Source organism: Apteryx rowi, unplaced genomic scaffold, assembly GCF_003343035.1.
Source record: "Apteryx rowi isolate R43461 unplaced genomic scaffold, aptRow1 scaffold_19, whole genome shotgun sequence".
In the NCBI taxonomy this organism is placed as follows: domain Eukaryota; kingdom Metazoa; phylum Chordata; class Aves; order Apterygiformes; family Apterygidae; genus Apteryx; species Apteryx rowi.
Genome location: NW_020448196.1, coordinates 2,666,168 through 2,679,465, shown reverse-complemented (window position 1 = coordinate 2,679,465; position 13,298 = coordinate 2,666,168). Strand labels below are relative to the sequence as shown.

The 13,298-nt window shown below is 40.0% G+C and overlaps 1 protein-coding gene across 1 annotated transcript; it reads right to left on the bottom strand.

Annotated features, from left to right (window-relative positions):
• Positions 1-248: 248 nt before the first annotated feature.
• GTF3C4 (general transcription factor IIIC subunit 4) lies at positions 249-12,205 on the bottom strand. Its single transcript, XM_026062050.1, has 5 exons — positions 10,385-12,205; positions 8,372-8,502; positions 7,348-7,436; positions 5,712-6,165; positions 249-3,696 (listed from the first exon to the last, which is right to left on the bottom strand). The coding sequence occupies exons 1-4, from the start codon at positions 12,125-12,127 to the stop codon at positions 6,101-6,103; spliced, it is 2,028 nt and encodes a 675-aa protein (XP_025917835.1). The 5' UTR covers positions 12,128-12,205; the 3' UTR covers positions 249-3,696; positions 5,712-6,100.
• Positions 12,206-13,298: the final 1,093 nt, after the last annotated feature.

The window sequence follows — 13,298 nt, the reverse complement described above, 5'->3', positions numbered from 1 at the left end:
CATAAGTGAAGTCTTTCAAATGTCACAATTGAAAAATATGACTTTTTACAAGGCATATAGTTGCATCTGCGGCTCTGCGTAGTCCTCGTTAGAGCTATGGGCATACTGAGGTGAGTGGGGGGTGTTCTTAAAGAGTGAGGCTTTATGCTGAAGGACTGAGTGCTTTAACTACACCACTCCTTCTGGCCAGTCTTGGATGCTGGCACCCCATGTTCCTCCCAGGAAGTCATCCCCTTAAAATACAGACATTACAAACAAGCACTTTATTTATTTATTTAGAATAAAAAAGGAGCAGGATTACAATGCTACTGTTGCAGTATACAAAACATTCATCCAAGTTTGCTTCACGTTTACAAAATGTGCCATATACACAGCATCAATATTCACAGCAACTTTGTCAGACCCTCCCATGAACTAGGTCTCAAAGGAAAAAATCCAGAAACTGAAGACTAAAACCTAAGTTTGCTTTCCATTTGCCTTGGTGACCATGTGGCCTGTCAGCTACAACACTTGCACCCCGGAATGGAATAAAAATGGCATGAAGATAGATCAATTAGATTAGTGGAGCAATTAAATTAAACTCTTCTCTGAGCAGTTCCATTTGGTTGGCTCTCAGGTTTCCCCTTTTCAGGACTGGCTTTCTAGTTTAGTGTTAAGAAAGACTGCTGCAGGGCTGGCATGGCCCTGTAACTCCTGCTGTAGGCCTTCAACAATGCATAAGTCTTCCTGGGATGAAGACACTCCTATTCCAATATTCATATTCTGGTTGAATCAGCTGAAGCATAGGACAGCACAGGGAACTACTCCACTTTGTCCTGAACTGTAGTGTAGTTAATGCTAGTAAGTACCCCATGTACCACCAAGAGGCGGCTGCATTGCAACAGTGAAAACAGTCCTCTCCAGACACGCACATTCAGCTGTGACACTCCTAAGGTCACTGTACAGCTAATGCTTATGGATGACAAAACGCAAGGAGTCCCAGGTCTTCTGAATGAAGACTGCTAAAAACTGAGTTAGCACTAATAAAAATGGTGATGGAATAAAACTATTCCAGGTGACACCAAGTGTCTGAGCACATCTCCAATGTAAGATATTAGTACGTATGTTGTATGACTTAAAGCTGAGTACAGCTAAGGATTAGTATAGATAGTAATTCAAGTGAAAATATGCCTAAGGCCCTCCTCCATTAGATATGAAGACAGCTGCTCTGTGGACATTGCTATACAAACATGCTAATTTCTATAAATTGTGGGAAAACTATCCTGGACTGTGACTTCCAGAGAAAGCTATCGTCCATCTTGTTCGGTCAAGACTCCTACATCTTCAAATAGGTAGGGCAGGAGTCTAGATTTACAAAGCCAACCTCAAGCGGTTCTTGTTTACTTGCATGGCGGGGAAAAAGCAGCTATGTCAACCTAGTATTTAACAGTGAAGCTGTAAACTAGCAGGCATCTCCGCACAGAGCTTTGTACCAGATCTGGTTAAAAGGGGGGGGGGGGGGGAAATGTCTTGAATTCAGTCAGAGTAATTTGTGTATTTACAGGCCTGATGTAGAAAGCTTCCAAAGATGCTTCAAAAGGGAATACAAGAGGGGAATTGAGATAGAGAAATAGTATTGGTAACTACTTTGAGCATTTCACCTTTATTTGCTGAGATCCTGTAAAACATTTTCTTCCGGTTCATTTAGATAGTTAAGTTTTGGTTCTAAATGTGACTTCTGCCATGACTAACAATACTTTTGAGCCTGAGACTGCTTACTGCTCTTATTTCCAGCTGCAAAAATAATACAAACCAGGTTAGAGCTCTGCAGTAACAGATTTCAAAGTTTACTATATTCTGATAGTACTGGACTAATACTAAGTACACACTTATCAGGTGAGTGCCAGAAAGAATGGACAATTGAAACTTGATGACAAGGATAAACTGGCATGCAGAATGCAAACAAGCACTTTATCGTGATTCATCATAGGAAGAATAGGCATGTGGTGGTCTCTGACAGCCCCATTCATGCAAAATGGCAGACTAGGAAAGTAACGGGTATTTTCCTCTTATTACAGTACTGACCTTCAACGTGCCCCCTGAAGATAATCTACTGGTAGATGCAGCTAACTGACCTCTGTCACACACACACAAAGCTTAGATGTTGTCAAAGGCACAACAAGTTGAATGATTAGCCCCCACCCTGCTCAGTTGTGAGGGCTCTGAGGAGCGGGAATTGGTTCTTCTGCTGGTTCTCTCTGAGGCCATACCCACAGGTGGCAACCGAGACCCTTGCATTGCGCCGACAAGGCTGTCCACTGTTTCACAAACTGGATCAGTAATACAGAAAGGGCTTTGTATTTGAAAAGTTAAACTTGTATGAACAAGTCTCCTGTAAGTGTTATGGCATAACTACTCAAGTGTGATTTGTTACCCTTTAACTAGGACTGTAAATGCTTGCATTCAGTAAGGTTATTCAATATTTAATTGGACTTTTATGGTATCTTATTCCAAATTACTTATTGTACTTTCTGTAGTCTATTAACCCGCATTAAGAATAGTCTCATACTACAGGGAGGTTCAACAGGGTGAGTTAAGAATGAAAACCATTATCTTCAACCATTTCTGGTAAAAACACTCTTGATATTTTGATATACACAGTAGCCCATGGTAGCTGCTTGAGGTCAGCATGATGGATACTCATTGGTATAAGTAGCAAATCTTAAAGCTATCAGAAGCTACTTATCAAGGACAATGACAGAATGGTTCTAGACGCAGAACATGTAATGTCTGTGGCTATTAATCCTCAGATGCAATAGCAAATGCTATAATCCTTTAAAAAATTTATAAGCAGTGCATCAAGAACAGCTTAGTCTCTCTGGAGTACTATTCTTCCTCTAGAGATGAGCCATCACAAATGGTCACAGTGTTTATGACCAAATGGTGAAACAGTTGAGGAGAGCCTTAAACTATTCACTTGTTTGAAATATGTGGCCTCAGTATTTACAGAGCAAAAACTTAGTGGGATAAACTCTCTGACTTAAAGGGGTTTATTCTTTGCATACTTAACTTTGTGTCTCAGAACAGACTGGGCCTTAATATTGGATAGTTCTACTGTGTATTCATTTGGGAGGCAACCTCCTTACCAGTAAAACAGAGCAAGGATCTGGCTGCTGATGCTCCTATCTTCCTCACCCACTCACTCTACGCAGGATGAAAACAGGATTTTGATTAGGAAAACATGAGAGAGAATGTGAAAGAACTCATCAGGGTGCTGCTGCAGCTCTGCAGATTATTACAATACTCTAACAGGAATGGGACTAACCCCCACGTTCCTAGAACTGCAAGCAGCGAGTCCAAAACAGATAAAGTTTCTTGAGAAGGAAGTCTCAGCTGGTAGGTGGACAGAAAGATCCAGCATGATCAACATCAGAGGTTAAATTTTACTGGTCTGAGGTGTGCTATGCTATTCAAGTCCAGACTAGTTAAAAATACACTTGGAGACCAGTGATGGTTTAAAAAAACAAAACAAAAAAAAAACGCACAATACCTCTTTACCCGTTGTGAATGGGTCAGGGTGAGAAGTGAAAGCTTTGTGCTAAAGGATCTCCACTGGCATGCAGACAAAGCCGACATCGTTGGCTTTAAAATTCCATTCTCCAAGCAGTCATAAATCAGGTTAAATAAACTGGCAATGGTATACTGAGTATCTACTACCTTGAAAGACAGGAAAATAAACATTAATGCTGAAAGCAGATGTACTAGCTTCTAAATGTCTAAAGCATTCAACTCAATCCAGGGGAGTTAGAGAACTGCTAGAAGTAATCACGAGGCCTTAATCTAATGATATTGTATTAAATGTTCTGGTCAGCCAGACTCAAACATTTCAGCAGACTCTTATTATGATCTTTAAACCAAGATCAAAGAAATGATCTTTGACAGTTGTTTTTTTGTTGTTGTTTTGGGTTTTTTAAAGCATTTGCACATAGTTCTGGAAAGCTCTCACCTCTTCCATCATCAGAGGGATTTCTGAACCAGAACACTCACTGACCAATTGGTCAGGACTGCTTGGGCAAAGACTTGCAGTTTCTACTGAAAATGGTATGGCTACTGCCATGACTAAACCTTCTGTTCAGCTCACATTGATATCAGTGTCCTTCTCCCCCCCACCCTCCAATCAACACCAGGAAGTAGGGAGAACATAAACGCTGCCCCAGGTACAGAACCTGCCTCAAACTGAGCACCCAGGAGGCTACTCTGACCTTGTCTTACTAGATGCTATCATGATCTACAGATTCTCTCTTTGCAGACACACCAAAGTCATTTCAATTTTCAACGCACAGCAATAGAAAACTAAACATTTCTTTAATACAGTTATGGTATCACTTCCAGGGATATTTACAAATAAGACTAATTATTTTACAGACGAATGTGCTTATGCTGTTCTAGTCTACTATATTAATATTATTCTCAGTCAAAGCACTATCATGCTTAATGCATGAAACACTGAACAGTAAGGACACCTGACTTGTTTTAATGTTAGCTGAAGAAATCTGCTCCTACTAAAGGTGAAGAAACATTAGGAAAATATGCATAGTCATTAAATCAAGGAAACTTAAGCACCAATCCACACATGCATTGTTGGAGACTGATACTGTCAGGGCAATTCCTTGATTTTTCTCAAATACCTATAAAGGACTTCACACACAATTAGAAGTGTCATGAATCACAAACAGGGCAACACACTTGAGTGTCCAGACTGGTACTCCTAAGAATGTAAGTACATAAACTTTGGATTATTTGAAGACATGGTTTTAAGTTAACACGACAAACTGTACCAAATAACCATACACGCTTTGGAGGTATTATTCCTCTAACACTGCATAGCAAGTTGATTCTCCTGCTCCCCAGGTGAATTGGGTGCCAAAGACAAAAAGACTGTTTTTCCTATAGGACAGTTAGAAAGCAGAGCAAATTTCTGGGCTCAGCCATGCTATATTACTGGCATACTTATGAATCCCTTGATGATAAAGTCAGGTTTATGTAAGAATAGCTTCACCAGGCTCCGTACCCAACCGTGGAAACTTTAGATAAGACGTCTTTTATCCAAATTATTATTATTTTTTTCCTGTTGTTGTTATTAAAAGAGAAACTGTCAGCTGGGAGAGATTACTTGTGTGTCAAATTTCATAAAACATTAGGGAGACTCTCAATTCAATTGAAAATAAGGTAAATTAGTAATATTTTGGTAACTGAGTTACACTGGAAGAGATGATTCCTGTTGGCAGAGGCTTAAGTGAAACAAAAGGTACATATGTTGGCAAAAGCTAGGAAGTGGTTAGACTTAGCTCAGAAAAGGAAAGCAGGGCAAGAGACTTAAGAGCACTGGAAATTATATATATATTAGTGTTCAATCTAATTGCTAATAGTTTAATAATTATTACATTTTAAAATTCTTCTTATTCATCCATATTTGACCCAAGCAGCTAGTGTTAGCCTTCTGGCTGAGATACTGTTATAACTGTTAAGAGACAGTAGAGTTATTCTTTTAGACTTTAAATGAAACTAATTTAATGGCCAATTTCTTTCATATGGCTATAACTGGCATATGCTTTACTCTGCAAGAAATATTAGAACCACAAATTACTTTGAGTTTAATATTCTGCAGCAAGTGCCAGTGCCTGTTAACAAGCAAACAAACAGCACTACAAGTTGAAGCCTTCTCTACCCACCAAGAGTACTTGAGAGGCAGCTCCACTGCTCTCATCCTAGCCTTAAGGAAATCATGCAGCTGCCAGGCAGAAAGGACAGTTCAGACTGCACGCTTAACTTCTGCTCCTTTTCAGTGCAAGGAAGTGTGTCCAATCAACTGCTGATGCTTCAGTGGGGTGCATTTCCAAACTGCTTTATGAACTTGCTCTTCTGGGTGTACTCCTGTTTCTGGAGCATGGATCGGGCTCTGGACCAAGGATTTTCTAGACCCTCCAGTGTTCTATTTACAGGGTCGCGGACAGTGTCTTGTCCCTTCAGTAAAGCGTGTACTCCCACACACTCTATCAGTCTAGACTGAAGGGAGCCTATGCAGTAGAGAAAATACTTTCAGTCTTTACATAGCTCTTCTCTAGAACACAGGAGAATCACAGAATGTGCATGGTCCTTGCAATAACCTCCTGATCCATTCAGGATCTGGAAAAAAAAAAAATTGTTTAAAGCTGGAGGTCAAGATAAACACAGGAATGACACTGAGATAGAGACAGACAAACTAGGTAGTAATCTTAAAACAGTTTGTATATATACACCATGCAGGATTAACTGGAAGTTTAGAATGAATCCATGTCTTGAAGTTTCAAGTAGTGCCAGTTTAAATCCCACTTCAGTAGGGGACAAAACTACAGTGAAACAGTCTGTGCTACATCATTACACACCCACCTAGATAGTCTCTGCATAAACAAGAAAGTGTCAAGCATATATTGGAAAAAAATTTAAAGAAACACCATGCTGCAATGTGTGTGTTTTTGCCTTTGTTAACTGAAATTAGATCCTTCGCTTACTGCTGTACTTAGTCCTAGGTTCTTTGCTATTCTCCCACATAGGGAAATGAAGCTTGTAGTCTCTCTCTCCAGTGGTTTGTTTTGTAATTGATTCTCAGGAATACAGAGAGCTTACGGGGAGAGGAGAAGTATTAGTAACAGTGTTTGGAGCACTCTTTTCTTTTTGCTGAAAATTATACTGGCCACACCAGAGAAGATCATGTCTTCCCAGACAAAAGTGCTGTTAAATGCTCAGCTCCCTGTGGCTTTTAGTATTTTGCCATCACTTACAGTACACTTGAAGACAGTCACAACATTCCATGACTTTTGAAAAGTACCTGCAGGGAATAAAGCCATGCTCTTGCAGAACTTGTCCTTCCCAAGAACTGTGAAAATGTAAAGCCAAAAGATTAACTTGCCCCCACAACCTGCCATTATTTTGGGATCTTGGGCAACAAGGTGCCAAATTCTTCATAACTTGTTGCTGGATCAATTCAACTTGCACTGAAATTCAGTGTCAGACATTCAGCATCTGCAGAACTGGATGCTAATTGATTTCTTTAACTTGAATATAGTGGTAGCACTCCAGCACAGATTACACATTTACCTGGCTCCTGTTAAAATGTAATATTTACAAATTACTTTCCACAGCTGTCATATTCTAATTAATTTAGGCCACTAAGGCATGAACAACAGAACACCATGAAATGCAGAATACCAGTACTTTGCATAATAGCTGCCTAACAGAGGCAAGTCAGTGAAACGTATTCAAGACATTATGCAGTTAAAACTTAGACTACATAATCCTGGCCCTTTCAGGGCATAAAGAACAGCTTACCTTCTGGGGTTGGATGCCGTGCAATGCTGTCATGAAGCAAACACCTTCTGTATACCAAACTCTGGCAGGATTGGTAGGTTAAAAAGCACCTGTGAAAGACAAGTTTTATTGTTTGATGTTTGTTTTGTTTCCTGCTCCTATGCTCTGACTGAAGCTGGGTTCTGTTCCCAGCAACCCTCACTTCCTCAGAGTAAGGGCAGTAGGGAGCCATATGAATACCAAAAATTAAATAACTAACTCAAGCATATGAAACTCACAGGTACATCCAATTATGCAAAATCACATAAACAAAAAAGGCCGAAAACCAACATACTATGGAAAAGACAAGTTTCTTCATTGGCCAAACAATTTTAGGCAGCATGTAGTGAAAAAGGTGAAAATTTTGAGGGTTATTGCGCAGGGGAAGAACCATCTTTAACTGTGCATCTTTAACTGAAGGTAATGACTATTTAGTCAAAATAGCACATGAGATCTGCTAGGTAAAGTTTAGATGGCAAAGGCTCTTCTTTAAGTGTTGGACTACTGACTTACTGAGTCTTCAGGGACAATTGCCAACACCGATACATCAGTGTTGAAAGATTTCCTTTTCCAGATGTTCCAAAACTTGTCTGACTTCTCAGCACAGTTCTTACCAATTGCTTTTTGTTAAATTGATTTGTTTTCAAACGCTAAAGTAGCTAGAACATGCTCTCTCATCTGCTATTCCAAAGGATCGCTTGTGCTTGATTTTTCTCCTCTATTTTCTCCTTCCCCGCCCTCCCACTTGAAGAAAGAAGTTAGATGATCAAAAGCATTTTATCTTGAAAATAGCATACTGATAAGATAACCAAGTTCAATCTAGGGTGCCTCCTCTCTCAGGGGAAGATCTGGCCAGCAAAAAAGTGCAATTAACTGCAGCATGGCTAACATGCTTTGTGCCTTTTTACTCCCACACTAGGAAAATGTTTTAGGTTAGCTATTTAAATAGAAGTAACCTATCCAGGGGAGCGGGGAGAAGGGCAAAAATTCTTAAAGAACAGATTACCTGAGCCAGATATGTCCATTGGAGCAAACTGCCTGTTTGCGATCAGTGAATGGCAGGATCTCTTTACACAAGCTGCAGTGCTCTGGAAAAGTCTGTTTGTTCATTTTCTTTAAGATATGCCCAATCAGCACCTAGGAATACACAGCAGTCAGCATGTTTATAGCAAGACAGCTGCCTACTGAAAGGTGAAGTCTCTCAGGGTACTGTGATTTCAGGATATGATACGGGATGCAAAGATCTATCCACTTCACTGAATTCAAATACAGAAATTTAAGTCCGGGGTGGTCACAGAGTTGGATTAATTTAGCCTTTTTCATGTACTCCTGAAGATTTCTCTGTCCCACACTAAAGGGATACAGAACTTAAGAGCAACCAACAGTCTTGGGTTAGGCTAATTGCAAATTTAAAAAGCATGGGGGAACCAAATATCATACCACCTTAGAGGATGCCACTGACCCTTACAGCAATGCTTTCAAATTCTCATGCCTGTCACTGTGGTTGTACCAAAAAAATCCTGTTCAGAAAATAGTTGGATGCACGTTTTCAGTAGTCATCTTACAAATTTCATTATATACTCTAGTAGACAGAACACTTATGGGATCAAATTTTTTACTGAAGTGTCTTTGACATTTCAATAGATACAAACCACATCCCAAGGACCTTTAAATTGTGACAGCAAGCTGAGTAGATAAAGTAGAATTTGGAAGTCAGCTTTTTAATCACTACACAAAGAAATATCTTGTTTACAAGATAAGAAAAGCAACCTCTCGAGCCTCCAATTCATAATAATTGGAGGATGCTAGAAAAAACACGGCAGCTCTGCCCGAATACTTGCCTCGTGAATTACTGAAGGCCACACAGCTGTGGCCTGCTTGCTTACAAGCTCAGCAGAGACAAACACATTACATCAGTAATGGAAATCGTGCTTGTTTCCTCTCTCTCTCCAGATGCAATATAAAGGTTAATTTTGATTTTTAGAGTTCAAGTGATTTAAGGATTCAGGTACTGAAAAGAACTGTTCTCTATTCATACAAAGAGGTACAAATAGAGACATCTGAGACATTCTTGTCCTTGAATCTTAAGACCTGGGAGGCTGGTAGCAGAATTTTCTCAGTGAAGGTACCTTTGTCTGACGTCTATATTCAGAAAACTTCATTGCCCCGTACAAGATTCACTGATCGCTCATTTCCTGCCACACGTTTGCTCTATGCATTGCAATAGTTAAGGTACTGTCCCTGTAGTTATGCTTTTATTTTGGTAGGGGTATTGCAAGTTTGGGAAACGTTCCTGCCATTGCCAAGCATTCAGTTACGCTTATTTTTTTGTAGTTCAGTAAATGCAAGCATGCCTGAAGGTTCAGGCTGTAGATCTGTGCTTCATAAAACAAAGACACTGAATCGACTGGTTACTTTCAGTCCTGCACAAAGTTCTGGGTCACTGGATTTAACTTATACAACACGATCACTTTCTGAATTTCTACAACTCATCTTTTCACTGAAGGTTAATGCAATACTGATAAGACCAGATGTAACAGTTGAACACTCACAGCATTTTCAATTAAACAACTTTAAAAAATGATACTGCAACTCAGAAAAATTGCAGCTGCAGACATAACTGACTAGAGGGAATATCTCCCAAGTTTAGTTTTGTACAATGATATATTAAGTAAACTTAGCCACAGAAACTGATATTCTTTTCAACCAGTACATGTTCTAAGCTCATTAACAGTGGAAAAACTGCAGTCCTCTCCCTCGCTCTGCAAAAAACTTAGGCACGTTTATTCTTTCATACCCAATCAAAATTTCAACAGCTGTATTTACACTCCTCCCTGCTCCATAATTGCAAGAAAGGACAACTTAAGCTGGGTGCTCTACAAACGCTGACCAGAAAGGATTACATGATTATGGTTCTTTTTCCACCACCCCCAAAGTTACATTTTCATTGAAGGATGCAGAGCAGGGAAAAAGTAGTAGCTTGTAACACTGAATCCCCAGAACACAGAGGTGCACTTACTCGTGCTGTTCTGTCATCATATCCTTCATCAGACATTAAGAAGTCACAGACTCCTCTGGTGGGGATACTGGTGTTTTCTGTAATCCATGTGTGCAGATAAACTTCTCCCAACACTCGTTTCATGTGTTCTCGTGTCAAGTGCATTTCTACTGCCTCAATCTGTGCCTGTATTTCAAGAAGCTTTTCTTCCATTGGTTCACGGCCTCCTATGTCACTTGACTGAGGAAGAGAATCATCTGCAGTGTCATCTACATCCGTACCTTTGCCTGTGTCACACAGACTCTGCTTACTGGCTTGTTTAGAAGTTCCTTCCTCTTGATCATCTTCAGTGCTGCCCATCCCAGGGGAATCTGATATCAAGATTTTTGCATCCTCATGTGAAGGTCTCCACATGACCTCTGAGGGAGCTTTCTGCATTGACTGGTATAAAATTCTTAGGAGAAATAGCTTAAACCGCCAGAAGTAAGTAGAACCACAGCTCTCAATCTTTTTATCCAGTGCTTCCTGCAAGAATTGAGGAATATGCTTATCCTTCAAAATTTTCCAGCGTACAAGATCTGTCAGGTCCACTTGCCGGAAAAGATTCTGAACAGATGATTCCAAGAGCTGAGCAGCTGCTTCCTCAAAAGTTTTAAGGGTTACAAACTGAACTTGGTAGTTTTTGTTAACAGGGTGAAGACCATTAGTCATGCCCTCTGTTGTAATAACCGCTAAGTATGCACCACACGGGCTAACAGCTATTCCATGAGTCCTTACAGAGCCAAACACTTCTGAGAGCTTAATCAGCTGGTGCTCAAACTTTAAAGCAACATCTGTGAATATAGGAATCAGCTGCCTTACCTTTCCATCACTGGAGCATGTATATACTGTGCCGTTCTGTTTGTCTGCAGTCATAGATACAATTGGCAAAGAATGAAGCCCTGTAACATGGGAATTATGGACATTCAAACCTGCTTTGGATATCAATAGAAGACACCAAAACACGTAAGGTCCTCTTGCAGCCACCACTAAGCTACAGCTACATTTCTGGTAAGGATGGTAAAGAGGAATACATTTGATACTCTGCACTGGCAACTGGTCCATTTCTTGCCACAAGACTACAGGCTGTCTCAGCGTAAAGTAGCCTTTAACTGCCTTTAGATTGACAGGAAGGATTTTAACTGGTCCAAAAGCACTCCCTACAATGAGTCCACTCATTTTTCGGTTGTTATGTTCATATTCCCACCAAGACAAGACACTTGGAGAATTTATTCCAGACTCTATGGTATTGCAAGAAGTAATTGATTCCTTACCCAGAAACGGAAGCTGAAACTGCCAAACTGCAATGTTACCGTTTTCAAAGAGCACCGCTAAGAGCACACTACCAACATCCCGGCATTCATTGTTGTGTTTAACCTGCTGAGTGGTGCAGATACCGGACCACTCCATGCGCACTGGTGTCTGCATGCTGTGCCGTCGCTGAAATTCAGAAAAGTCGCCTAGTTCTCCCCTGGGAGTCTCAACCTTAGAGAGTTTGTAACTGGCTTCATACAAACGCTCCCCATAAACTTCTGTCAGGTCAACCAAGTGCACCCACTGCAGTCTGTTGAGGTTTGCATGGATGGTTAATCGATTGTCCATGGTCAAAGCTGCAAGCAGGCATCTTCCGTTAGCATCACAGCCCAAAGGCGACCAGCTGGAATATTTGAATCCTCGCATAGGCGGCAGTGACTTTCCTTCAGGATTGAATACTCTATCTAACATAAAAGCTTGACTAACTGTTGGATCCACAGAACTTGCAAACTTTTCCTTACATTCTGCTACCTCCTTTTTTGGACCAACCTGAAAGATAACAAAAAAGAAAAAAAAGAACTCTTAAATAAGTTGTAGAATCTTATCTTAGGAAGACTCTCCTGGAGCTAATTCTCACTTGCAATAGAGCATCCTCCACCACAACCTATACTAAGGTGTTCCAATGGTTAAATTAACCTCACTGTTAAAGGCTTAAGCTTCACTGTTAGCCTCAAATTGTATAGTTTTGACTTTCAGCTATTGAATCTTTGTCTACTGAAGAGCCTGTTTTTGTACTTCCATTCTCAACTGACTTGTAATAACATTCAAATTGTAAAGCATCAATATTTCAACTCAAGTTATTTCATATTCTCAGTGTTGTTTTTGGAAAGAAGCTTCAGAACCACAACTGAATTAGTATTTAATAAGACATCCAGTCAGGATTGATACTCATCTGTGCTGAGGACTATGAAAAGCATAACGCTCTCCCAGAACCCCAGAACAGTCCCTACTATGAACATCTTTCAGTTAAGGTAGTAAAATTAAGAAAAGATTTCTACTTAAAATTTTATTGAAATAACTTTTATCAAAGCACTGGAGTGTGAGCAATTCTTAGAAAAACAGCAAAACTTTACTGTTCCCAAAATTCACTTGATCCATGAACATACTTTACCCTGACTGTACTGGGCTATACATGTTTTTTTTCTGTGCCTTCAAAGTGCCTCAAATATTAGATGCACTGTAGTTGCTCAACTGCATTACAGAATACCTTAACATCAACGTTAGACCTCCTGATGCCTAATGTATTAATGTTGTCTTAGCTGAGCTAAGCGTAGAAAAAAAAATTTTGCATTTGGTTCTTGTGCATGAGAACATGTCTTAAAAGAGTAGTATAGATTTACCAGTAAGAACTTTTGACTTGACTTAGTTTTTGAAATAAACTTGCTCAGGATGCAGTCAGTGAAGATTTGTCTCCTTTGATTAGACCACTTTTACCTTTAAGTATGTGTTTGGAGGTACCCTGCTTAAAACTCCCACAGAAGTACGCCGAACTTATGCTCCACCTCACACTAAAGTGACGAGGAAGAGGTGAACTGTGTCGCTACGTGCCCGTTCACGCACAGAACATTAAAGAAACTCATTT